The 24,498-nt window shown below is 45.9% G+C and overlaps 1 protein-coding gene across 3 annotated transcripts in view; it reads right to left on the bottom strand.

Moving 5' to 3' along the window:
* Positions 1-429: 429 nt before the first annotated feature.
* The window catches only part of PIP5K1A (phosphatidylinositol-4-phosphate 5-kinase type 1 alpha), a 30,264-nt gene continuing 6,195 nt past the window's right edge, over positions 430-24,498 (bottom strand). The window contains exons 2-16 of one of the 3 annotated variants that reach the window (XM_062597794.1): positions 17,852-17,886; positions 17,008-17,097; positions 14,255-14,385; positions 13,758-13,875; positions 13,372-13,524; positions 11,821-12,120; positions 11,030-11,235; positions 10,300-10,383; positions 9,267-9,315; positions 8,785-8,869; positions 8,332-8,469; positions 7,283-7,412; positions 6,286-6,366; positions 3,814-3,898; positions 430-3,242 (exon numbers count right to left, since the gene is read on the bottom strand). In XM_062597794.1, the coding sequence (XP_062453778.1) occupies positions 3,240-3,242; positions 3,814-3,898; positions 6,286-6,366; positions 7,283-7,412; positions 8,332-8,469; positions 8,785-8,869; positions 9,267-9,315; positions 10,300-10,383; positions 11,030-11,235; positions 11,821-12,120; positions 13,372-13,524; positions 13,758-13,875; positions 14,255-14,385; positions 17,008-17,097; positions 17,852-17,886 (1,688 nt within the window). In that variant the 3' untranslated portion in view covers positions 430-3,239. Of the gene's footprint in view, positions 3,243-3,813; positions 3,922-6,285; positions 6,367-7,282; positions 7,413-8,331; positions 8,470-8,784; positions 8,870-9,266; positions 9,316-10,299; positions 10,384-11,029; positions 11,236-11,820; positions 12,121-13,371; positions 13,525-13,757; positions 13,876-14,254; positions 14,386-17,007; positions 17,098-17,851; positions 17,887-24,498 lie in introns of all 3 variants that reach the window. The other 2 variants (XM_062597793.1, XM_062597792.1) reach the window with 2 other exon arrangements.

Below are 24,498 nucleotides of genomic sequence, written 5' to 3'. Positions count from 1 at the left end.
TTCCGGGCTCTGGGACCCTCCGGCAGCTCATCCAGCGCTCGGACCCCCACCCTGGGCGCGGAGACCCCCCCCAGGCCCACCCTTTTGTGCACCCAGGGCTCAGCCCCCCCATCCCAGCCAGCGAGACCCCCCCCCCCCAGGGGCATCGAGCCCCTTCAGGGCCACCCTGCTGCTTACCCAGGGCTGGGACCCCCCCCCCCCCCCCCGGGGCACAGAGACCCCCCCCCCCCCCCACTAACGAGAGCGCCGCCGCGTCCTGCTCCGCTTCGGCCTTCGCCCCCTCCACCCACCCCGCTCCGCCGACTGCCGAGCAAGACGGGAGGCAAAGCAGACGAGCCCCCTTCTTCCCCCGCCATCCATGGAGGTGGGTTTGGGGGGGGGGGGCGGAGAGAAAAAACAACCAAAAAAAAAACAACCAAAGCCGGACACTTTTGTGGGTTTAGTAGCATACCGTATATTGCGTCTCTGTGCAAGATGGGCTGAGAAGAGACAGCTTTGTTTTTTCAATATCCATTTTAACAGTGGATGATGGCAAAAAAAAAAAAAAAAAAAAAAAAAAAAAGTTACACAGTTAAAATGACAATATTCACGACACGGCACGAGTTGTTCCAGATGGATGTGTTGGACAGGGCAGGTCCCTCCCTGCTGAACCGAGAAAGGAGCAACAGATCCTGCTGCGTGGAATCGAAGTGGTGTCAACATGGAGCAGGAAAACGAAAAGTAAAAGAGAGGTCCCTCAGCTCCTAATCCCTTCATCCAGCGTTTCTGTCCGGGGCGCTGGGGACCGCAGCAGGAGATCATCGCACCCAGGAGCCAGGGGCGACGTTTCGGCTGCTCCCTGCTCCTGTGCGACTCGCCAAGCCGTCGGCAACGGAACTGAAGCCTTCGTGATGGAGAAAAGCTACTCGAGTTTTTAAAAAGACGTTAAAACTGTCTGCCACTTATAAACGCAAAAAAAAAAAAATTGTCTGAAAAACCATTACAAAGCAGAGGTTGATAGTTCTGATATATAAATGCCACCCCCCACCCACTCCCACTTCCCTACTCACTGAATAACTATCCCCAGAATAAAACACTTAAATACAACTTCATAAATAGTAAATCATGAAAAAAAACAAATTGAGACTTGGTTTTCTTTCCTCCTGGTAAAAAAACAAACAAAAAGAAAACAAAATATGAGTTAGGAGGGAAGATAAGAAAGTGTCTAATATAGACAGTTACTTCAGCTATAAAGTGTAACCTGCTGGGTAGAGTCAGAGGTAAAGGGGAGGGAGAAGGGAAGATGCACCAGAGACGTTTCTAGTCGTCCCCAAGCAGATCTTCCTTCGAATCGCCGGTCTTGTAACGTTAATTGGTGTTTAAAGGTTTGAGAGCCCTTGAGAACCAGACAGCCGGTTACTGAACAGAGACTGTTCTCGCGCTCCACCAAACCCCTTTGGATCCGGACACCCGGAGTAAGGCCGTTCTACTTGGTCTTTCAAAAAAAATTTTTCTTAAAAAAATATCAGCTTGTCAACATCCACTTTTAAAAGCTTGAAGTGGAAGGTGTGAAAAGACTTGGCTCTGAAACATCAACTTAAAAAAAAAAAAAAAAAAAACAAAATCCCCTTCTACACCACTACATTCTTTGTTTCCTTAGCAATCATTGCTAATTAGTATAGAAATCCCTTGCACTACTGCAAGGCCAAACATTTTTAAATTATTATTTTTATATATAAAAACAGAGGATAGAGGAGTCTAACCCACTGGGACCATGGGGAACAGTCACTTCATTTCTTAAAAGAAAAAAAAAAAAAGCATTTAGTGAAAATAAAGATCAGGCCAACGTTTGCTCTGAGATCTCTAGATAAGTGTCTGCAGCCAGCGTCTGCGAGGCATCACCCCAGCCTTGCACGCGCGCAACGGCAACGCAACAACAGAACAACGCCTCCTTTCAGTATTGTGTCGTTTAAATCAGACACGAGCCCCCAGCGTCCTCAGGCTCGAGGCACACTGCACTTTTGCAGAGGCAAGAAAAAAAAAAATCTGCCGCAACGCATGGAGCAGGAAGCCAGTTATGTAGGAATCTCAATTTCAAGCTCTCGAGAGCACTGGTGTGAAAACACGGCTCCACGACGCTGGCGAGGATACGAGTTATCAAAAGGGAGCCGAGCTATAAAAACTGCGAGGTTTTTGCAAGTGCTTCCCACAAAAGGGCGCGACAGCAGAGCGGAGGGCAAGGGGAGGGAACCGAGCGAGCTAGGTTTGGTCCGTTTGCTTAGGAAATACTGAAGGCTTAAGAAAAGTGTGCCCCTGACAAAGCTCTCCCCTTTGCGGGGAACTGGGAAGGGATAAAAGGTTAAATCTAAAAAACAGGGGACAAAGCAATCCAAAAAATCTCCCTGACATCTTAAAAGCTTTACACATTCAAAGTCCTCTGAGGAACACACCACAGTGAAGCACCTAGCTCTCCATGTCGCTGTCTCAGGACAAGGCAAGTTGAGAATCCTGCAACCAAGGATGGCTGGCAGAGGGGGGAAAAGAAAGCTCATCGGCGGCCAATATAGCTTCCACTCCCCCTTTTCTGCCGTTCTCACGTGGGATACTTTTGTGGTGGAACACTGAGCAGTGTTCACTGCATCGAACACTATTTATTGAAAAAAAAAAGAAAGAAAAAAGTGACTATATTGCAGGACTAAAAAGAAGTTGATATGACTGCATTCAAAGGAACATTTAAATTAAATACATGTTTTAAAATACAAAATAAAACCACATTGCTCTGTCGCAAACTGCCCCAACAAGGCTTTAAGGCCCGTTTCCCCCCAGGGCTCTTCAAAGAGTTGCTCATTCTGGCCAGGTCTGTGATGCTGGCATCGTAAGCAGCTAACTCCCTGAAAGTCAGATCAATCCCTTTTCCAGAGGACTTGAGCCCATGCAGAGCATTTCCTCCTCCCCTCGACAGCCTGCTTTGCTCGTGCCAGGCCTCAGGGAAAGGAGGACAGCACAGATACACAGTCACACCTTGAGGACCCTGCTGCAAGGAGGCTTCCGGGCGTCCGAGGCTCAGCTGGGCTCACTCAGGCGTTGTTAATACTATCCCACTAAGTGTAGCCCAGCCTTTCGGCTTCTAGGTCTCTGTCCAGATAAAATTTCTATTAAAATAAAATAAATCAGCAACAGGGGCTGAACGTTTGTCAGACTCCACAGGCCACGCAGAGCGCAGAACAATCTGCTTCCATCACAACCATCTCGGTGTTGCTTCACTGTGAAGAGAAAAGAGGGGAGACGCTGGAGAGAAGCCTGCCTTCCCCGGAGGAAGGGCAGCACAACATCTCCTTTGCCTTCCCCATCCTGGGAGAGGCAAAGCGAAGGGAGCTGTTGAGTTTAGTTGTGTTCAGGCTTTTGGATCCTCATCTGAGCCACCCCCTCACATTAAAGCAGGCAAGTCAGAGTATTTAATCATTCTCTGCTGGAACAGTGAGATGAGTCTGGTCGGATTCACCCGGTTTTATCTTTGTCATCAGACCCATTCTTGGACCTTAGGAAAGTGAGCTGCCTCTGCTTTGCCTCTCTACTTATCTAATTTAAGGCTTTTGGGGGCAGCAGATCTCACTAAAAGCATGAACAGTGCCTAGCACAAGGCAGCCTGAGCCTATATGTACCAGACGGGAATTAATAACATCTGCTTCCTGCTCTGGCTGATTTGTACACAAGCAGCAATGCCAGTGCTTCCAGCACCTCTGAGGAGCAGCAGAATGAGAAGCCAAAGTAACCCCTGTAACTGTCTGTCCAACTACAGAGCTGCTCATTTCCTCCCTAAAAGGAAGTACTCACAAAGCTTATCTCCGTCTCTTGCAGGTCTTCAAACTGTTCTCTCAGTTCTGAGGAGTGCTCTGGTATGGAAGGCCCTGGGGAACCACTGGGGAAACAGAAGGGAGAGACCTGTAAAGTAGTTTTTAAAATGAGCCATCAGTAAATCACATTTCTTGGCTATCCTGCTGTACCTGGCAAACTGGAACATCCAAGCACTGCACAAAGGCTTTTGTTAGGCAGATTTATTACATGGTCACAGGCAACATCATCCCTACTGGCCCCGGCATCTAAAACAATTCCTAGAAAACCACTCTCCCGGTAAACGTGACTTCAAACATTAGGAACAAGAACCTTTCGCCCAGCTAAGAAGCAGCATCTCTTTACAAAAAGGCTTCAAGCACATCAACATGAAAATGATCCCCGGTGAAAACCGTCTGGGCACAAAGTATCCGATACCCCTCCGCTGCCCTGATGACTAACCAGCGGAGGTTTTATGATTGCCTGCGGATGGCATGCCCCTCTTCGCGGAGAGCGCTCAGCCCGCCTGCTGCTAACAGCCAGCGCTTGTCACAGCCTGCTGAAAGTGCATTAATTGGTAGTACTCCATCTCCTGTTGCCATTGCGCAGAAGGCATCAAGCTGTTCGGTCATCAGGTCACACAGGACCCCACACAGACACCCTTGGATCAACAGCATCTCTTTAACGCAAATGGAGACACAAGTGTCCTCGTCAGGAGCACAAAACTCCATCTCTGCCTAGATTAAGCCTCACCTATTTGGCTGGTTACTCTCAGCTACTCTGGCTACATCTTCTGTTGAGCTTTCTGACTGGTCACTCCCCAGCGCAGAAATTAAAGGCAAGGATGCTCAGTGCTAGTTACAGCACAAGAATTCCTCTCAAAGCTTGTGTAAGCAGCAGTGTCCTAATGCAGGGCCAGGTGATCAGGCATAGAGCTTAGGAGAAAAAGAAATGCCCCTCTAAAACAGAAATCAGCCTCTGGAACTCCTTGCCACAGGATGCCAGACAGCATGTGGGGCTAGAATCTTACCATCCCAGTGGCACATGGTGACATCTAAACATCTCAAACACTAGCAGGCTTTTGCCAGTGAGGTTAATGACAGAGCTGGACTGCGAACCAGGGGAATACCAACTGTTCTGCCCTTCCCATGATGAGAACAGGCTTTATTGGGGTCTTGCATAAGGAGGGAAACCTTCCTCACTTGTTCAGCATCACACCCACCTTTACAGCCTTGGGCTCTACTTCCATCAAGAAGCAATCAGACCTCCGAGATTTGCCCTGCTGGATCAGTCACTAAACTGGGTCGAGTAACTCCCTACCCGGGCGGCAGGGCAGGGAGAACCAGCTCCGTCAGTGCTGAGCAGCAGGGCTTGGCTGTCCACTCTGCGAGGGTGCCCACGCCTGCATAGCACTGCTTACACCACGATTAAGAGCACATCTTCAGCATGCAGCAGAGAGGCACGTGGCAATCTTTCTGAGGACGTGGGGTTGTGCTGCGAAGCACAGGCTGAGGTGGTTGTAGCACAGGAAAGAAAAGCTGAGCTCGTGTTTCAAAGGCAGGCCTGGAACAGGCCAGATCCTGTCCAGCCCCCAACACCCACCCCTACAAGGGCAGAAGTTGAGAGCTGCTCTAGCTGGAGAGATTTCAAGTAAGATACTCTTCGTACAGGGTTGCAGAGATTTAAGAGGTTTTCCTTCCCAAAGGGTGACAAATACCCCACTAGACAGGCTAATTCTGTAGAGAGGGGGAAAAAAATCCCTGTTTAAAGCCATTTAACAAGTTAGGATGTTAGAAAATAGTAATCTACAAATTGCTTTCATTCTTTGCTGGGCTTGCAGAGCTCTACATATCTTCCAGGGCCACAAAAGTGAATTTAAGCCTCTGATATCAGGCTTGCTTTTAGCAGCTCAGAGTCCAAGGGCCCTAAAGACCCAAGTGAGAAAGCACTGGCGCATTCAGTATCCTCGATTTCAGTGCCACAGCCTACTGGCACTTTTTTTTTTTCCTGGAATGTAGGCAAAGAATAACCACACTCATGTGCCTGCAGAGTATGGTAAGCGGTAAGCGTTGTCCTCCCCCCTGGAGGTAGTACACTGCCTCCGGAGGCAAACACAGCAGGCTCTGCATCTGAGGAACCAACCTCACGAGTCAACTCAACAGAGCAGGCAGGTTTAGGCTTACCTACCTGAGCAGAAAAAGATGCTCAGCACCACGTTATACAAGGAGGACACCTCAGCCTGAAAGGTTTTATCATTCAGCCGTTTACTGTACAGCAAGCAAATAGGCTAAGGATCGCTGAGTCTTGGCACAGGGCCCACTGTGTTGAAGTGCTGCATTTTAGAAGCAAACTGACTGCACAAGAACTCTGCAACCCCCAGCCAGCAACAAGCACAAGGCCAAGTCTTAGGATAAGTCTCACTGAATACACCCTCCAGTCAGAAGAAGGTTTCAGGCAAGGTCTGAAACCTCTCACCTAGACAAGAAGATGCCGGGAGCTGTTCTAGGCAAATCCTTTGCTGAGCTGTCAGCTTTATGCACTTGTACGCCCACTGACCTACGTAGAGATTGAAGGAGAGAGACCTGCAGTTAAGTAAATAGAAAGAAAGCCTCAGGCATGCTGACGTACTGGAAAGGAGCAGCTCTGGTTTAGGATCCCTATCAAGAAGTTTCCAGGTTTTAGAGAGGGAGTAAGAGGTGTTAATTATAATTGTATCTTGTTTTCCTGTAGCTCAGGCAGAGCACACACTTCAATCAGTGCCACTCTGCAGGCAATGGGTCAGGAGTGAGAAAAATGGTTTCCAGTAACTTCTAGGAAGAGAAGTTAACACCTCTGAACAGCTTCTGCGAAAGGGATCGTCCTCTGACCACAGCTCCTCCTCACACCTGCTAGTCTTGCCCCTTTCACAACAAAACGAAACATTCAAAGGCAGCCAGCCATAAGCTCCCTCCTGGCTCTCCATGCTCGTTTCTGACATGTTTCAAACTGCACCTGCACACATCCCCACAGCCTCCTTGCCCAAGAAGTTGTAGGAGCTCAACGCTTCTCAAATCAATAAGATGCAAGAGAACCCAACCCTCCGAGAGGGGCAGCAAGCAGGTCACTTTCAAAATCATCCACATCAATGCTCTTCACGTACAGCGACACTTTCACTAACTCACTTTAACACAAACTCTTCAAGTCCAGAACAAAAACATTAAATACAGAACAAGGAACCAAAAGCCACTGCAATCCCCACACTGCCCAAGCAGAAGATGCAAAATCACGTCATCTGTAAAAGACTGCGACACAGGAATGATGACACGATGCTCCCCCCTTGCACATGCTCAAACTGACAGGACTGAACTTGCTCAAACAGCTATTTCTGCAAGCATGCCGAAACCCCAAACATCCCATAAAGCAATGCACGCCTCATGAACCCAACCTGCAGGAGCCGTTGGCCTACCACGTGCTGGAACAGCGACAGTCTTACCTATGTGCAGGCGAGTTGAGGCCTCCACTGCCCAAGGAAGAGGTGGACAGGGTCGTTGCAACAGAATCGCTGTTAGCTTCATCTACCGGCAGCGTCCTGGGCAGGAGATCTGGACGACCAAGGTGGGAACCTGGGTTAAAGCACAGACTTTTCCATCATCGGTGCAACAAGTGGGATCGTGTGACATGAGTTCCCACACTAGCCACAGGTCAAGATCCGCACTGGATCCGTCCGAGATGTCTAAAATACCCGAGGACAGAAGAACCAGCCCTGCATTCAGTTCTCTGCTCTGAATCTAAGCCTCCACAGTACTGTCTAGTTCAGTTTCTCCACTGACTTAAACCCTGAGGGCCTGAGCTGCTGGGAACAGACCATACACAAAGAGATTGCCACACAGTCTCAGCCAGTTTCCCATGTGAGTGGAGGCCTCTGGATGCTTAGAAGAAGCTGAAAGATCCTAAGAAAGTAGATGAAGTAGTACCTGGCCTCATCTTGGTTGTGAGCAAAGACTGGCTTTTACTGAAACATGAGGTTCATCGTCCTGTCCCGCATTTGACGTAACAGGACACTCGGAAACAGTCAAGTCACTTTTTTTTTAAAAAAAAAAAATCTTGCCAGTTTCTTTGCCTCAGGAAGCTGCTGAGGCAATTAGTTTAGCAAGATAACTATGCCACACAGAAAATCATTTCCCTACAGTTCTTTCTTCTCCTCCTCTTCACATGAGGGGAATCAGATTAAAAGGATCCTCCCAAAAATGCAGCAATGGGCTGTGAGGGGCACAAATGAAGGGCCCACTGTTGCTCTAGACCTCCTCAGTATCTTCAAAATGCACTTTGGTGCATAACTGCTTTTGACCCCCATCTGGTTTCACACACCCACAATTCCAGAAAACAGCTCCCCTAGCAAGCTGGCAAGACTGTTCTGCATGGTTGAGAGGCGGCAGCAAGCATTGATGACACAAATACAAGCTTCAAAAAAAAAAAAATAAAAAAATAAAAAAAAAAAAAAAAAGGGGTTTTGTTTTGTTTTTCTTAGGCCCAGGCACTAACCTTGTTCCACGTCCACTTCTGTTGTTACTTGTGCTTTTGTCTCATAGGACATGTGTGACAGAGAAGGCACTCCTCCTTGACAGCTCCTCCGAGGAACTGCTGTGCCAGACCGGCTCTTCTTAGAAGGAGAAGGCTTTACTTAAAGACAAAAGCCAAGACAGCATTTTACTAACCCGTTCCTCTCAGGAAGGACAGAAAGACTTGATACAGCAACTTTTCAATGACAGTCTGACATGAGGGCTGCGCTCTGAAGGAACATGTTAAATGATGAAACAGCTCCTGTAAGGTCGTATCTGTGTGGCAAGAATAAGCTGGAAGGAAGCAAGAGGTGACAGTCCAGACTTCCAAAACACTCTTACATGCTGTCATTCATCTTCCTAAACCGCAGCTGCTGAGCAGGGAGAAGCAGAACTGGTAGCAACTGTGGGGGTGCAGCCACATAGAGGTACTTACATGGTATTTTCTTGAACGCTGTGTTGCACATGAACCGTTGGAACCTTTCAGCATAGAAGCTGGGCCTGTGCACGGATACAGTGTCCTAAGAAAGTCCAGCAGACAAACGTTAACGTGCAAATACAAATTAACAGGTGTTCAAGGTTAACGTGAGCTTTTTCAGACTGTTAACCTTGCTGTGTTGGAGTAGGAACAGTCAGGGGTTCTTGTATCTAGTGACTAGTAACTGCGAGAAGTAAATCGATTAAAAAAAAACGTACATTGTATTCAGAGCAATGAAATACTTGATGTAGATGAACAATACTGTTACAACCCACATTTCCGAGGGTACCTAAAGGCTATTCCTTCTATATAAAGGGGCAGCCACAGACAGGCCTTTAAAAATCCAGGCTCCTATGCCCAGAAGGACCAAGAACAGGAGACGGTTTAAAGAGACACTGGTATTACTGCTGATAGTTAGAAGGTGTGTTTTTGCTACTTACTCCGTCATGTACAAGGGCTTTCCAAGAGTGCTCCAACTTCTTGATAAATCTGACAAAGGAGAGGATTAAGAACAATTTTAACCCCAGGTCTCCATAACCTGCATTACATCATGCTCACTCAGTGCCAAGCCTGGCTTCTGACCACAGTGGCAGAAACATCCCAAACTATTAATAATTTTGGCTTTAGATTGTCTTGATTACTGCATCTTTCTAAGACTGTTCCACAGACACCTGGACTGATCATCTCTGGGCATACCTGGACATGCTTGCAAGGTGGATGGTTTTGCTTTCCTGACCCCATCATACAGTCCCACATTTCCCTTATACCAGCTTTCCTCACCGCACCCTTCTGAGAGCTGACTCAGCTCATTAATTCAGTAGAAAACCGTTTCTGCTGGGTGAACGAACCGAGTGACCCTGAAGGCAGGTCCAGAAAGCAGAGTCAGCATAAGGTGAGAGAGAAGGACAGTAGGAGCAGAACAAGACTTTCCCCTTACAGTTGTTAGACCAGCCCCTCACATTTCAAGAAACCACAGCTTTGGTGTTTCACGGCAAGATACCCAAAGGGAGGGTTTCACAGGCATAGTTAACATGGGCAGTCAACTTGCAGCGACTTTGACAGGGACTTTACATACATAACCTTGCATATTTTGCATTTTAATAGAAATAGAAGTCTTGCAGCTATTTACGTTTCACAGGGAGGAGTGGTTATAGCCATTTTAGGCCGCCACCTATTTTTTCCTTGCCACTTCCTGCACACTCCCTATGTACAATAACCATAGCACAGAAAAACTTCATGAGAATAAATCTGTTCTGGAAACACGAAGTAAACACAGCAAACAAGACCCACAAAGTGATCCTAAAATGCCAATGTCAAAAAAAAAAAAAAAAAAAAAAAGGTGGTTAATAATAATAATAAAAACCCTTTGTGTCTGAACTATTTCTTGAAAGCCAATCTTGATACCCAAGCAAGGGCAAGCAACGCTGTAAAGTGGACTTCACTCTTTGGTAATACACAGTTAAGGTTTCTCACCTGTAGGACTGCAACACATCAATGATGCCAATGTACAGAAGCAGTCTCTCCCCCTTTGCGTTGCGGGCTGGAATGCCTCCCATCCTACAAACAGGACAGGGCAAAAAGCATGGAACAGTATTTTCACACCTCACAGTCTGTCTCATGCAGCCTGGCATGGGCTGAGTACTAGCTAAACTATTTAACAAGTGTCAACATGCAGGAGGCACCTACTGTTGAGCTAAGAAATTGGGGAAGACAAGCCAGAACAAGATGTTATTTTGTTAAGTTAGATAAACTTCCAAGAAGTGATCCCCTTTTCCCTCTGCATGCTGATTTTATTGAAGATGAGGATTGATTAATCCCAACTCGCCTATGAGAAAAGATGAAGAAGCAGTAAGTGCATCTACTGTTGTTCATACTGAAGATGGCAGCTGGATTTCACGGGCCGTTAGTCCAGCAAGGCAATCGCTACGCCTCAGAGACAGATGGAAATAATTGTTTGAAGCTACTAATAACCATTGGACAGAGACAACTCAAACGCCACCTGGAAATCCAGAAAGCACTCTGTACGTTAAGGAAGAGGAATTGAAGCCGAATGCTTTGCACAGGAAGACTTGATATCAAAACCTCTCTGCCAAGCGTGACAGCAATCATACACACCCCAGTCCGCATCTAAATTCAGTCTCCATTACCCAAGCTTAGCTTTTACCCCTCACAATACTTCAGTGGAGCAGCAACACAGACTTACTGGTCATCTGTTTCTATGGTGCCACCTCGCCGCGCCTCTCCTTGGATAGATTCCATGGCTGTGGAGTAGAGGGCCTTCTGGGCAGCTGGTCGGCGTGTATCAGTCTGGGATGTCCCATCTGCCAACGCATGCTCTCTCTGCGCCTGATCAATGTTATGGATTGCCACAAGCAAACTGTAATCCATGATTTTAAAACTCTGCAGGACCTGGGCAGGAAGTCAACAAAGGCTCGTTCAGTATTGCAAGTCTAGGAAAACTGTCAGAGCAGACGGTTTCACGACTGTAATCAGTATTTTTGCCAAGAGGCCTGAGTGTACCGAGGGGATGGCTTTTATTCCACAGCTTGTGCACACCCATCTCACCTATAGGTGCCAAAAAGGGTTACAGGAAAGCCATCGTTACTCTTCTTATGCAGACAGGGACCCAAGCTAGAAGACACTGACTTCTGCACAGCTACTCAAAGGCAGTTTAGAACTTGAAACTGGACTCAGTCTAGCTATCCTGCCACTCTCCCAGCATCTTGCCCTACTCCAGAACACAATCTTGGCAGAGGGAGGGAAGACACTGCTTCCTCTCCCCCAGAGGCTGTGCTGAGCTTAATTCAGATCGGAAGCACGGAAGGAAACTGTGTTCCAGGTCCTGTTACTTGCCCACGCCATCACCAAAAAAGAGGTTCTCTAGTCGACATCCCAGACAGAGGCTGCAAGGATGGTGGCTGCTGCCCACTTTTCTTGGGAAAGGCTCAGGAAAGGGAAAGAACTCTCCACACTGCCCCTCACCCTTCCACTTACCAAACAGTCTCTCTGTAATGTTTTGCATAAAGCATTATACATGTCAGAGTCTAAGAACAGGCCATCCGGGATGTCCTGCATAAAATCCAGGTCTTTGTAGGTTGGGAAGACCTTCTCCCGCTCCTTCTGGGACGCTCGGCGTTTGTAGGTGGAGCCCTTCAGATCGTACTTGAGGTGCATTTTCACAGAGCGTGGCAGTAGGTTGTTCATCACGACAATGCGGATGTTCTTGCCCCCGGCCTGGACACAGTACAAGCCGTAGAACTTTGGTAGCAGCGTCCTTGGGTTCTGGTTCAAGTTCTGGAATGCCACAGACAACAGAACATTTTCAAAGCCATTCTGGTTACTCATGTGCCAGTCTGAGCAGTTGTTTGCTCCTTCTCGTGCCTCTAAACCGAAACACAGCTGGTAAGGAGTTGAAACAGTTGCCAAAGCTAAGAGGCAAGGTGAACACAGTGAACAGACAAGTGATGTTATTAACAACCTCTTTGCAAAGCTGAATGGTTCAGACAAAGCTCATAAATGCAAAAGGAATTTGTTGCTCACTCACACAATCACCTGCCAGAAGCTAAGCCAGGCAATCTTCAGAGTAGAGGATGGTTTTGTGCTTAGCCTTTTTAAATTTGGCACTTAGGTCAAGCTAAAAAGATCAGGAAAGGGATTGATCTAAAAACTGATGGCTGCAGAAGACACTAGACAATTTTGAAGAAAAGCAATGTGGTTCTGAGATACAATCAAAGCAAAAAATACTTATGGGTCCAGAGGCAGTTTAGCGAATTCAGCTAGCACCCCCAACAGCATTAAAAATTCCAAGGCACTTCTGCAAATCAAGGATATCTCCTGGCTAAATTCCCATTCACAGAGGTGGCTTATAAGAGCCTCGCTGGACATCAAAACAGAGCAGTCAGATCATACACATATCACATTTCAGGGTGGGATCTGATTTTGCTCTAGGACAGAAAAAGGCTTTTTCTTTTCTTTTTTTCTTTTTCTTTTTGCACTATAACCACATTTATAAAATTAACATGCTTTTATTCCCAAAGCTGCTGTCTCTATATATAGGAACTTAAAATCAGAGTCCATCAACAAGATACTTTATCTTTGCAAACAGACCCAAGTATAGCCCTCAGAAGGGGAGGGGAAACAGAAGAGCAGCTTTACAAGATAAAGTACCGTAGGTGAGACCCTGTACGGCAACTACCTCGAGAAAGCAAAAAGCAGCTCACAGTTGGTCACATAATGGCTCACGAGCCTCCAAAGGAGTCCAAGTTACAAGGTGTAGCGCAAGACTCCTGTACAGCACGCAAGGCTTTCGACACCCAGATAACCTGTGTTACTCAGCAACTGTCTTGGTCACTGCTGGCACTGGACAGTTGAGATGGAAGGAGGATTGGTGGCACCCCAAGTTTGCACAGCCACTCTCAGTCAGTTGAGGCACAAATCAAACTTCCACGTGCATCTACCAGGCAATACATAGCAATATCTGTCATGTTCATGCCTTTGGGGACCCCTCTCCTAGCTTGCAGAGGAAGCCTCATCCAAGTGACTTACCATGTAGTAGCCAGGTAGCAGCTTCTGCAAGAACTCTGCCTCTTTGTGCTGAACTGTTTTGATGATAAATTCATCATCACTGGATACATAGAAGAGGGATCCACTGGCCCCAGAGTTTGAAAGTTCAATGAGCGGATCATTGCAGAGTGAGTACTGCGGAAGACAGGATGAGAAAAGTAGAGGTGAAAGATCAGCAGGACACCTGAGCACACAGGCTCTTCCTTTTAAGCATTAACAAAGGCAAACCCTAGGGACATACTCAGCATTCACCACTGCGCTTGCCATGGGGCCACACCGTGCTCCATGGCACTGACAGGGCAGAAGGGGACAAACCACCAGTCACAGAACATGCGACAAAATGGAACCTTGTCCGGCCAACAACGTACCAGGTAGTCATCCGGTCGGATCCCAAACAGCTCCCGGAAATAACGAAATGCCACTGGAGCATAGGTTTTGAACCGGAAGTCATTGTAGTGATGAGCTGGGGTTAGGTTACTCCCTTCACTGATCAAAGGGAGAAGCACATATGTGAGTATTTGTATCTGAAAGGCTTCTTAAGAGACTGCCCTAGAAGTGATCACCCGCTGGCTGGCTCTAACGTACCCAAGGGCTGGGAACCACCCACCCGAAAGGGACACATCCAGGCACACACAACAGCAAACTGGCACTTGTTCACACAACCTCTGATGTGTCATTTACAGGGAAGAGACAGGGTTTTTCAGAAGCAAGAGACAGCAGACAGGAACCAGAGCTAATCTGTAAGCAGTACATTAAGTAGCTCTGTTCAAGAGTTTGGTGCTGCTTCCCAACGTGCAAGTAGGACTAGGAACTAGTGCTGCTGCTCACTATCAAGTACAGCAGAGAGGAGAACGCAAGCACTGACCTTGGGAAGAAAATACTTTCTACTACATAGAAATCTTGCATGAGAACATCTCTTTCGGGTTTGGTGCTCAAGCTTCCAACTGTGTGTGTAATGCCCAGCTGAATGGCACCTTTCAAGGCAGATGAGGTTGTCTGGAGGGGGAGGAAACAAATGAGTTAGACATGATGCGAAGCAGCATATTACAAATGGGTACGAACAAAGTTTCAAGAGAAGAAAAGAGCCACATGTTTAAATCGGCCAGGATATTTTACATCTACTGGCTCCAGCTTCTTCTATTTTTCTCATTGACTAATGCCACTTTGGCTGCCATGTCACATAGAGGTTTGCAAAGGGCACATAGATATCTATATCTCAGTAAGCTGAGATGACAAGACATGGAAGCTGCTGCCAAACTAGGGAATATCCTATTCACCCGGGAACCTGTCTACATCCCTGACCACACCCTACTCGATTTTTCTGCTCTGGGCGGCAGAGTTGTACAAGACTGGAACTGCCATGCAGCCGGTCCTCCACAGATTGGATTTCCTCCTCCCACAGTGTTCATCTCAACATCCTACAGTCAGAGGGAGAAGATATCCTGGGACTGCTTATCTCGCGCCTCCTCTGCAAGTAAAACATGCTTTCCGACACGTTGGTCTGTCAGGTCTTAAGATGACACGGTTTGAAGTTTGACATTCTTCAGCTTGGGCACAGACTCAGGCCTTCAACAGGGCCAGGCAGGCACAGCCACATGGCCAGCACACAATACACTTCTGCTCCAGTACTGTCTCATCCCTCTGTCTAGCTCTTCTGCTAGATTGTGGCTCTTCAACACTAAACAGCTCACTGTCATTTTAAAATAAGGAAAAGCAAAGACAAATCCTACTCCTTCATCCTCTGCACAGACCGCCCCAAAACAATGTAGGTCTGTGTTCTTGTAACAGCTACTTACATCAAGAGTCCTCTTCTGTCTATAAAGCGCATGATCTCTTCTCAGTCCAGAGACATGCTTCAATCCAGCTCATGCTGTCCTTCCCCAAAAAGCCAGCTAAGACCAGCTCAACACCCCTCATATTAATTCCCTGAGCATGGAGACATGAACTCTGCTGTAAAGCTTGCTGGAAATGTTGAGGCTGCGGAGCAGGTGCAAGTTGGATTTGTGTGCTGCAGCTCGTGGATATTTCACTTGGCTTATACATAAAGCAACTAAATTCACAACAACAGCCAGGGCTCATGATCCAAATAGTTCGTGTTTTTCCTTAAGCTAAACAAAGCTCAGCCCCCTACCACATGCAAGAAATCACTGTAGATCAAAGCATTTGGCAGCAGAGGGATACCTCAGTATCTAAGACCAGATTTGAGGGATAAATATCTCATGCCTTTTCCCAGACACGCATCCTCCATGAAGCCTTGTAAAATGGACAGGAATATTTCACCTACTTAACTGTTTCTTTCCTATTATAGCTACAAGATCTGCTTATAGTTACCCGAAGCGAGAGAGCAACAAAAACTTGCAGCAACCCCAGTCTGCCATCAGGCAACAGCCTCTTCTACTTCAGCTATCTGTTTTACTTCAATATTTGCTGGAGAAGGAGGCAGAGTTTGAGTCTACTTTCCTTCCTCACCTCTCTTCAGGCTAAAGTTGCTTGCAAACAGATCTGAGTTCAGCACGCTGAGCCCTCCTAGTCCTACTTAGGCCCCAAGGACAGTCCTACCGTTGACAAACCTAAGTTACACACACAGTACAGCATTGCTCCCTTGCTTGTGAGCACAGAGCCACAGGGTCAGGTTGCCAAGGAACAAGTATTTTTCTCTTTTACTAGCCAGCAACATCAGTGGAGCAGCTGGCTGCCTGTTTACAATTGCTATTACACAGCAAAGAATTATAAAAACAACTTATGACCTCTGGAAAAGGAGAGGGAGGGAAAGGACAGCCTGTCCGTTAGTTTTGTTGCCAGATAAACCCCATGTAGCATCCCACCAGGTTTCCGAGATCCTTGCAAGCAAGCATTTCAGGCATTTACATTGGCTTCTATCTTCTCTCTCCTAATACTGCTGTCAACTTTCTACCTCTGAACTTACTGGGAAAGCGAAAGTCAGAGCCCAAAGCTAAAGGCACAAGCAATTTCAAAAGGCACTATAACAAAAGCCAGTTTCTGTAGAAACACCACTTGAATTCCTTCCATTCACTCCAAACCCTTAACAGACAGGTATGTAAGTACATCTGGATTACTCAGACCAGAAATTTCCCTTACAAGAAGCAACAAAACGCTGGTACCAAATCACTATCCATTTAAAACACACCCTAAAACTAACCTCATTTCAGAGAAAGTTGGCACATCCCAACGAAGCCCAACAACCTGGAAGAAGCATCCACAAAATACCCACGTTTACAGGCTTGTTTAAGAAAAAAATCCAGACGATCTCCCCTTTGTAAAGCAAATTCCAGGAATGCCACAAGATCTGTAGAAGCTATTGTGGCCGAAGAGCATAGAAAGCACCCTGTAAATCAGAAGAGGCCTAAGAAGTGTTGCTAATGGGTAAAGTCTGAAAATAATCCCCTCTTTAGAAGACCATAGCAGAGAAGCCATCTGAAATACATGCAGTCCTTTGATTTTTCAAGCTTGGAAGGCTGCGCTCTCTCTGAGATCATCTTCAGTAACTTACAGGCATTACCCACCTCCTAATGCTGAACCTTGTGAGACACACTGGTGTTCTGGGCTGCAAATAGGAGAGGGATAATATTTAGATGAGTTGTGCAAGAGGCAACCTACCTTTTTGTAGGTAGTCTCCCCTGTGGAATCCACTCCTCTGTGCCCCTTCTTTATCGTCTGTGAGCCTGGCTGTCCAGAAGAACCTGGCATCTAGGATGGGAAAGAAAGACAGAAAGAACTAATAATCAAAAAAAAAAAAAAAAAAAAAAAAAAAAAAAAAAGCATCTTAGACAACCCTGTATCTGCCCAGAACCACACTGCACAACTTCGCTGTTCTCAAAGATGAAAACTATCACCATATAGGCTCCTCTTCAGAGGAATAATGATATTAAAAGGCTTTCAAAGAACTTACTGGCTCCTCCTGTATGATTCAGGCCTGGAAACTCAAGTAGAGAAACACCTTCACTTAAGACCATCTGGATTTGCCATTATACAAGGAAGGAGTCTGGGGTTTTGTTTTATTTTTACCTCATCACCACCATGTTACAGACGGGCTCTGAGATCAGACCAACCAGGGCCACTCGCCACGCTTTCCTTCACACCTTAATTCGTGCCCCATGCCAGTTCATGCCTGACTCATTGCCTTCTGTTTAACACATTTTTTTAACTGGTGTTTCTTGGCCCTAATCAATTCAAATTCTTGCTTTCGGCACGGTACCTATGCAGCATTTTGGTGGCACAAGGAACGTTTGGTTTCAGGGTAAACTGGATTTTTAAGTGGTGGTTCTCTTTGTAAGATCCTCTCATTTCCCAGGCAAATATACCTTACTGCAACCTTACCACTGCCTGGTCTGCTACCTGTGCTCTATTCATGCTTAAGTCTGAGGAGAAACAGTTTGAGCCATGCCTTAGAGGGCATTCTCTTAGCTGGAAACATACACCAGTTTGTCAATCAAAAACTTACCTCTGGGGTGAGTGATTTTTTGAAAGTAGATGATCCTGTCAAAACAATAAAGCCACACTTAGAAAGGGTTAATCATTACGCATCACCAACAAGCTTGACGTTCTGCTTTGGTCTGAATGCTTTAAACCGTCTAAAAAGCACTGACTCATGTTTGATTTCTTCCCAGCTTCTCCTCTTACAGCAGCAAGAATTTTTGTCCAGCCACAAGGAAATGCTATTCTGCTTACCCACTTGCCCATCCAAACTCAATTTTGTGTCAACAGCACAGCACAACCCTTGGCTACCATCTGTTCTTCCCAGGTCAGTGGATTCCAGGAATTCTCTGGCTGTGCATGCAGGACCAAATTCAGAGGTGGCATCAGCTAAAGCAACTTTCCCAGCTTCCATTGAGTTATACAGCTTTGCAGAATTAATGCCACCTCTGTATCCAACGAGGGCCACATACTCTTCAGTCAAGCTCTGCAGTGTTACAGTAGAGGCAACCATACTTTTTCCTGACCTTATCTCCAGGAGCTTTTAGTAAAAGCCCCAGATCATCAACCCTTCCACTTGAAACCAAGCCCAGGGACTTTCGGACAACAGTGGTATTAAATGACAGTGAGGTGATGTACTAACTAAACTATCTCTTAAGCCTGGATTCCAGTCTTGGCTTCCTTCTGGATATGGGAGGGGGAAAAAAAAAAAAGCAGTACAATTACATGATGCTGACCCTTTACGAAGTTTGTCTACACCACAAAACCACCAGACAGATGGAGACCAGCACTGGCGAGACCAAGAACTTGCAGGACAGAGACAACGTCCTTACCGGGCAGATGCATAAAACAGTCATTTTCTTTTTGTCCTCAGTCCAAAAAAAGGCAGACAAGCTCTTTTATTTTGTTTTTCTTTCTGCTTCAGACATAACAGCGGGTTCTTTATGTGGGAGCCATGACCAGTCTTATAAAATTGCCCTCCCTCAACAGCGACACCAGCATCGTAATAAGGGGCAAGCGCAGGGTTTCTTCCCCCACCGATGCAGTAATTGTTTTACCAGATTTTAGCATTACTCCATTACTTCATTATAGCAGCTCTGAACCCACCCACTACTCCTTTAGTAGAGAAGTAAGCCCCTTTGGTTTGACTATTACAGGCAGTGCAAAGACTCATGCTGTGATTTCATCACGCACCACAGCTCTACAAAAATTGCATTTCAGCAAAAGGAACAGAGGTACTTAAAAGCAAAATCCAGCAGCCTTCTGATCCCCTTATCAAATGATCAAAGTTCTCATTTCAATATATATTAAACAAGCAAACAAGAAAGAAAAATCTGTGACAAACGCTTTTTACTAAACAAAGCAAGCAAGGCTTTAGCATCTTTCGCTGCCTCGTGATCTCCCTTTAAAGACAAGAAAGTTTGTCCTGACAAGCTCTAATTTTGAGGTTTGAAGTTTCTCATGTTGGGCTCTGCTTCTCCCTCCTCACAAACACATTCTGCGCTCTGCGGAAAGAGTGAGCACCGATGCCGTAGCTTCACGTGCTTGCAATGGTTCGCGGCCACGCAGGCCCGCAGGGCAACAGATGGGCAATTCCACGCTTGGCTGGAGCTGCCTGTGCTGCCACGGAGGCCTCGCCAAGCTCTTGAGAGTTCTTACAACCTTTTTCCACTGCTCAGTTGGACATCTGACGCTCCCAGAATTTCTACAGGCTCAAATTTGGGGGAACTTCAGTGGGGAACTCCGGTCTGGATGGGGATCTTGACAAGGCTTTAGGCCTGCTCCAAGTCCACTCTAGACAGTAGCTCAAAGTCATGAGTATCGCTAGCATCAGACCTACTGTCCTCACACTATGAAGCTCCAAACAAGCCCACCAGCCAGACAAGAGCCCCAATAAATCACTTACTGCTCCTAAATCTGTTCTGGTCTGTAACAAGGGGGAGCCAAGTAAGTGTCTCCTACTGGGAGGAAGCTTCTGCACTGTTTACTACTGCTCGTGGAAGTCAGCACCCCGTATTAGTGTGTTAATAAGATACCGATAAAGCCCGACTCCATCGCCTTCCTGCACAGGAGACTGCTTTGCCACAAAGCTTTTGAACTTGCCAAGATCCGTCAGGACACAGGGAGGGAGGAAGTGTTCCAGGCACTACAATGTAACACCTGTTCAACAGCAATTAAACCCCACTTCCTTTTCGAGCAAGTGATTACGTAAATCAGAACCTCCAAAAGCCTCAAGATTCAAGCAATCCTGAAGTAGCACTGCCAGCCTCATCTCCTTGGAGATTAGCTGTGTTAATATTTAATCTTCCATACAAAATTGTATTCTATTAGGATTTCACTACAGCACTCTCGTTGGAGGACCCAGCAGCAAGTCTTTTCTATAGTGCCTTAATCACATGCAACAAACATTAGAAGAATATAAAAACAAGCCTCAGCTGAAAGAATTAGCATCCCAAAGCCCAGAGGATTCAAGGGGTATGACAATTTGAACAAAAATATACAGCCTATCAGCAGTGTTGAGAGCCTCTGCTTCACTTACTCCTCTTTCTTTCCCTCCCTGCCAGAAAGGCCACTTTCATTCTGGAGAAAGCTCTTCTTTCACATAATTATTTGGGAAATGACTCCAAAGAGCCTCTAAATCAGAGACCAACAAGAAAAAAGTTAAGTCAACAAAGGGAAGTTGCTGCATGCAGTCACAAGCGTCAGCCCGGGTCCCAACACACCCTGTTTCCGAGGCAGGAAGCACCCACCCCTCCCTCCCATCGCTTTCCAGACAAGTTTGCTGCTGATTGGGAAATCGGCAATTCCTGTTTGTCCGCCACAAAAGCGCTTATTCACACTGAGCGCAGGAACGAACGAACGTGCAGCTGATGGAGGTCTGGGCGGCTCCAAGAGCTACGGTACAGGCTATCACTCGTGTCTCTGCAAGCGCTGGAACTGCCTGCAAACACAAACTTTCTCAGTTATTTAAAGTGTTATCAGCTAAAGTCAAAGAACAAAACTCAGAGGTTTCCATATGAAAAGTGTCAGTGAGCATCTCCACCCTTTTTCCTCTTTTTATTATTGAGAGCCAATAATAAGTCTGAAATAACATTGAAGGACAATAATATATATATTTAACACTGCTTGGAGAAGTGAAGGTGTTAAATTCAATGGCATAAAAGCAATAAAATAAAATAATTTCAAAAAAAGCTTAGCCTGATACTTCTAGATCTATTTATATCCATCTTTCAGATAAAATTAAAACATTCCCTTGACATAATTCTGACCCAGACTGGCCACTGAAAAATGGGTTAAATGATCCAAATAGTTAATTCTGGCTGGTCTCTTTAGGACAAAGGAAACAGACTGAGGTTAGAAACTCATTATGTCCAAAAATGAATTCATTATGTCCCAAAAAGTTTCCTTTTTCTTTCTTTCTCGATTCTGGGATCAATTCCTAAGGACAGTTTCAGAGCATTCCTTCGAGCTGTTTACTGGAAGTTGAATCAGGCTAAGTAAATAGTTGTCTGCCTTCCTCTGGCCTTAGCTGTCCTGGATTATTTTCAGCCAGCACAGATAGTATATTCTTACCATCCATGAAATAAATACTAGAATAAAAGCTAAACAGAAGTTGTGGTGATGGCACCTAGTCAAGTAGTTTGGGCAAACATTTCGTTGAAAGGAGCATGTAACCAGACATTCAGGTCAGGTCCTCACTTCACTAATTTTTTTCTAGCAAACACACAGAACACACAGTAATTCAATTTAGCCAGGACAGATACCCACTTCAATCTATTTTTAAATAGAGCTGCTCCAACAAATTTTAGCTGTGCCTCATGTTTTAGACAAAAATAAAAAGCAAAAACGTTAGCACACCCAAACACATCATCAGCTCAACTCCGCAGCGGCTGAGCACGACAAGCCGAGCGCCAGAACATATCGCACTGCCATGCACCTCCCTTTCTTCCTCACTCTTCCTCCAGACTTCAGGGTTTCATCTTGCCCAAACGAACGGACAGCACAAGAGAGGCTGCAACCCTCTGCAGAGGCAAGGCAGCATACAGGTCGTCTTTTAATGCTCAAAACTTGGAAGATTTTCTCTCTTGGACTCTTCCTGCATTTCACAGCACCATTCAGGAACACTTCTGCACACGTACAGGAGTCTGTTGCGACCCCAAACTATTCGGTCTGCTGAACACTAACTGGCAGAGTGTAGTAAGTTGGAGGCTTCCCAGAAACGCCCAACTCGCTGTCCACGTTTTTCTGCCTGTGAGTCCCCCCCACAGCCTGTTGGGATCAGTCCCCCAAATCCAAGGCCATCGCCGCGAATGGAAATAGCGGAGATGCTTCTTTTTGTCAAAGTGCAAATCAGGCAGAAATGAAAGCAGAAAGCCCCACTAGAACAATCCTGCTGGTGCGCAGAGATACACAGAGCTGTTTAGATGTCAGGAGGGCGCTTACACAACACACTCCAACAAAACAGCAGCTTTTGTTGAGAGCAGCAGCAGCCTTCCACTAAGCTTATTTAGAAAAGAGACGTCAAGTTTTGTCAGTCCTCAAAAGCCAAGACAGTTATATAGCATTTTACTGCTGGTTACTGGAGGGGAAGAAACCATGCTTTTTAAGCATATATATGCAATACATCTACCTCTTCGAAATGATACCACTGAGCAGCACAAAAAGCTGAAATCTATATAAGGAGAAAACAAAAAGGTTACACAGTTGTTGCAAGTGAATTCGTACTTCAGCTACTTGAAGAAACAGGAGGTATTTTTTTCAAGAAAGTTACATAAACATAAAAAGAAATCCTATTTCCACTAGTTAAGCAAACAGATGTTCAAACTCCACAAGCACAACGCTTCGCTTCTGAACACGACACCTTTCCATGGCAGAGGTCATGCACAAAAAACACTCTTCCACAGCTCTGGAAGATAGGAGCCTAAAGACTTCATTTGCTTCTCCGAGAAAGCTCTTATGGAAAAGTGTGTAAGTCTGGCCTGAACTAAAAGTCTTAGCCAACACTCTTAATCATAGCAGCTGGAGATGGAAGAAATCCCGTTAAATCATTCAGTCCGCCCCTGCCAACGCAGAACACAGACCTCCAGAGGAAGATAAAACACTTGCAAACACTTGATCTTGGCCAGAAGGCCAAGTAGTGAGTAATATTTTGAAGTTCTCTGCATCAATAGATTTGTCTCAATAAATTATGTTAAGAACGTTAAACCAAATGCATCAAAGTTACTCTGAGAGAGCATGTGGATTCAGTTGCTAGATAAAGAATTTTTGTTTTGTAGATTCCTTTTCAGAGTTATCTTCCCTATCACCATTTGATAGCCGTCAGCAGCCACAGTTGATGTACGCATGACTGATTTTACTGCCTTGGATTAGTGCATCTTTCTCTCTCTCTCTCTCTAATACACTTGTTTTATGAGCTTGTTGATGAAAGCACCTAACAAGACATTTCCGAAAGTTACTGGATATTGCTAACGTGCCCACAACAGCAAGCAGGTGACTTACTGGGAAGAGGCCTAGAGAAAGATGCCTAAGACACAATCTTTGTAATTTTAGACACTTCTCGCTGCTTTGTAGAAATACTAAATCCTTCCTCAAGTTCTCTTCACCAGCAGATCGCAAAATGCTTTTTGAGGAGGTCAGCATTACCTCACCACAGAGAAATAAAGCACCTTTTTATCCACCAGGCCAGCTCCCTTCCAAAACACTCAGTCTAGCGCACTCCCCCTTCATCACACTGCCCTGCTACACAAGGTTATCAGCACCCTGAGTACCCAAAACAGAGCTGAGGCCAGGTGTGACATCTAGAAACTGATGAAAGCATGGGCAGCCCCTCTGCCTCCTATACAGCCAAAGGTGAGCAGAAGAAAAGAATATACCAAAAAGATGGCTTTCGAGCTTTTGTCTTCATCACCTAGAGGTCTACGAACATGATTAAATGCTCATGTTAGCAGACGAGCACTGGAAATTCAGTGGAGTCCTGGATTCATAGTTTTGGGGCTGGAACAGTTATCTCAGCAGTTCCAGGAAGAACCATGCTTCATGGCAACTAGCTATTTGGGAGCTCTAATCCAAAACCAACATAAGTCACCAGGGCTGGGAAGGAATCCATTTTATTTCATTTCTGATCAGCACAGCAACATCCTTGACCAAAACTAGTTACTCAGCTGAAAGATGACCTCAGTAATCAGGGTTTTGTGAATAATCAGATTTGATAATTAAGCTCTTGTGTGTACCCCAAGAAAGGTGGCAACTCAAATTCGACATCTCCATCTGCTCTCAAGATGGCTTTGAAAGAAAGAGCAAGATAATTCCAAGACACCCTCCCCCCTCCGCTTCCTCACAGCTAGTCAAATAAATGAGACTTCTATCTGTAATGGTTTCAGCAGCAGGGAAGGATGGAAACAGCCCACAGACATGGAGTAGGCAGACTGTAGGACTGAACAGTGGAAACTGAAGATGAGAGAAGTGGGCACGAGGCCTGAGAAAAGGACAGTGAGCTAGAAATATCCAGCATCTGTTCCTGACTCTCTTCCATATTCCTTCCCCCACCATCCCTCTCATAATACCAACACCTTGGCCTGAGCCATGCCTTTCTCCTCCCCCAGTTCAAAATACCAACTTCAAGATAGACTGGGCATGCACACTCTTTGGTCCTCATTACTGAACTGCTTGGGAGTT

The sequence above is a fragment of the Rhea pennata genome, chromosome 31 (genome assembly GCF_028389875.1).
Source record: "Rhea pennata isolate bPtePen1 chromosome 31, bPtePen1.pri, whole genome shotgun sequence".
Lineage (NCBI taxonomy): Eukaryota > Metazoa > Chordata > Aves > Rheiformes > Rheidae > Rhea > Rhea pennata.
The sequence above is the reverse complement of the archived record's forward strand: the minus strand, read 5'-3'. Positions and strand labels throughout refer to the sequence as shown.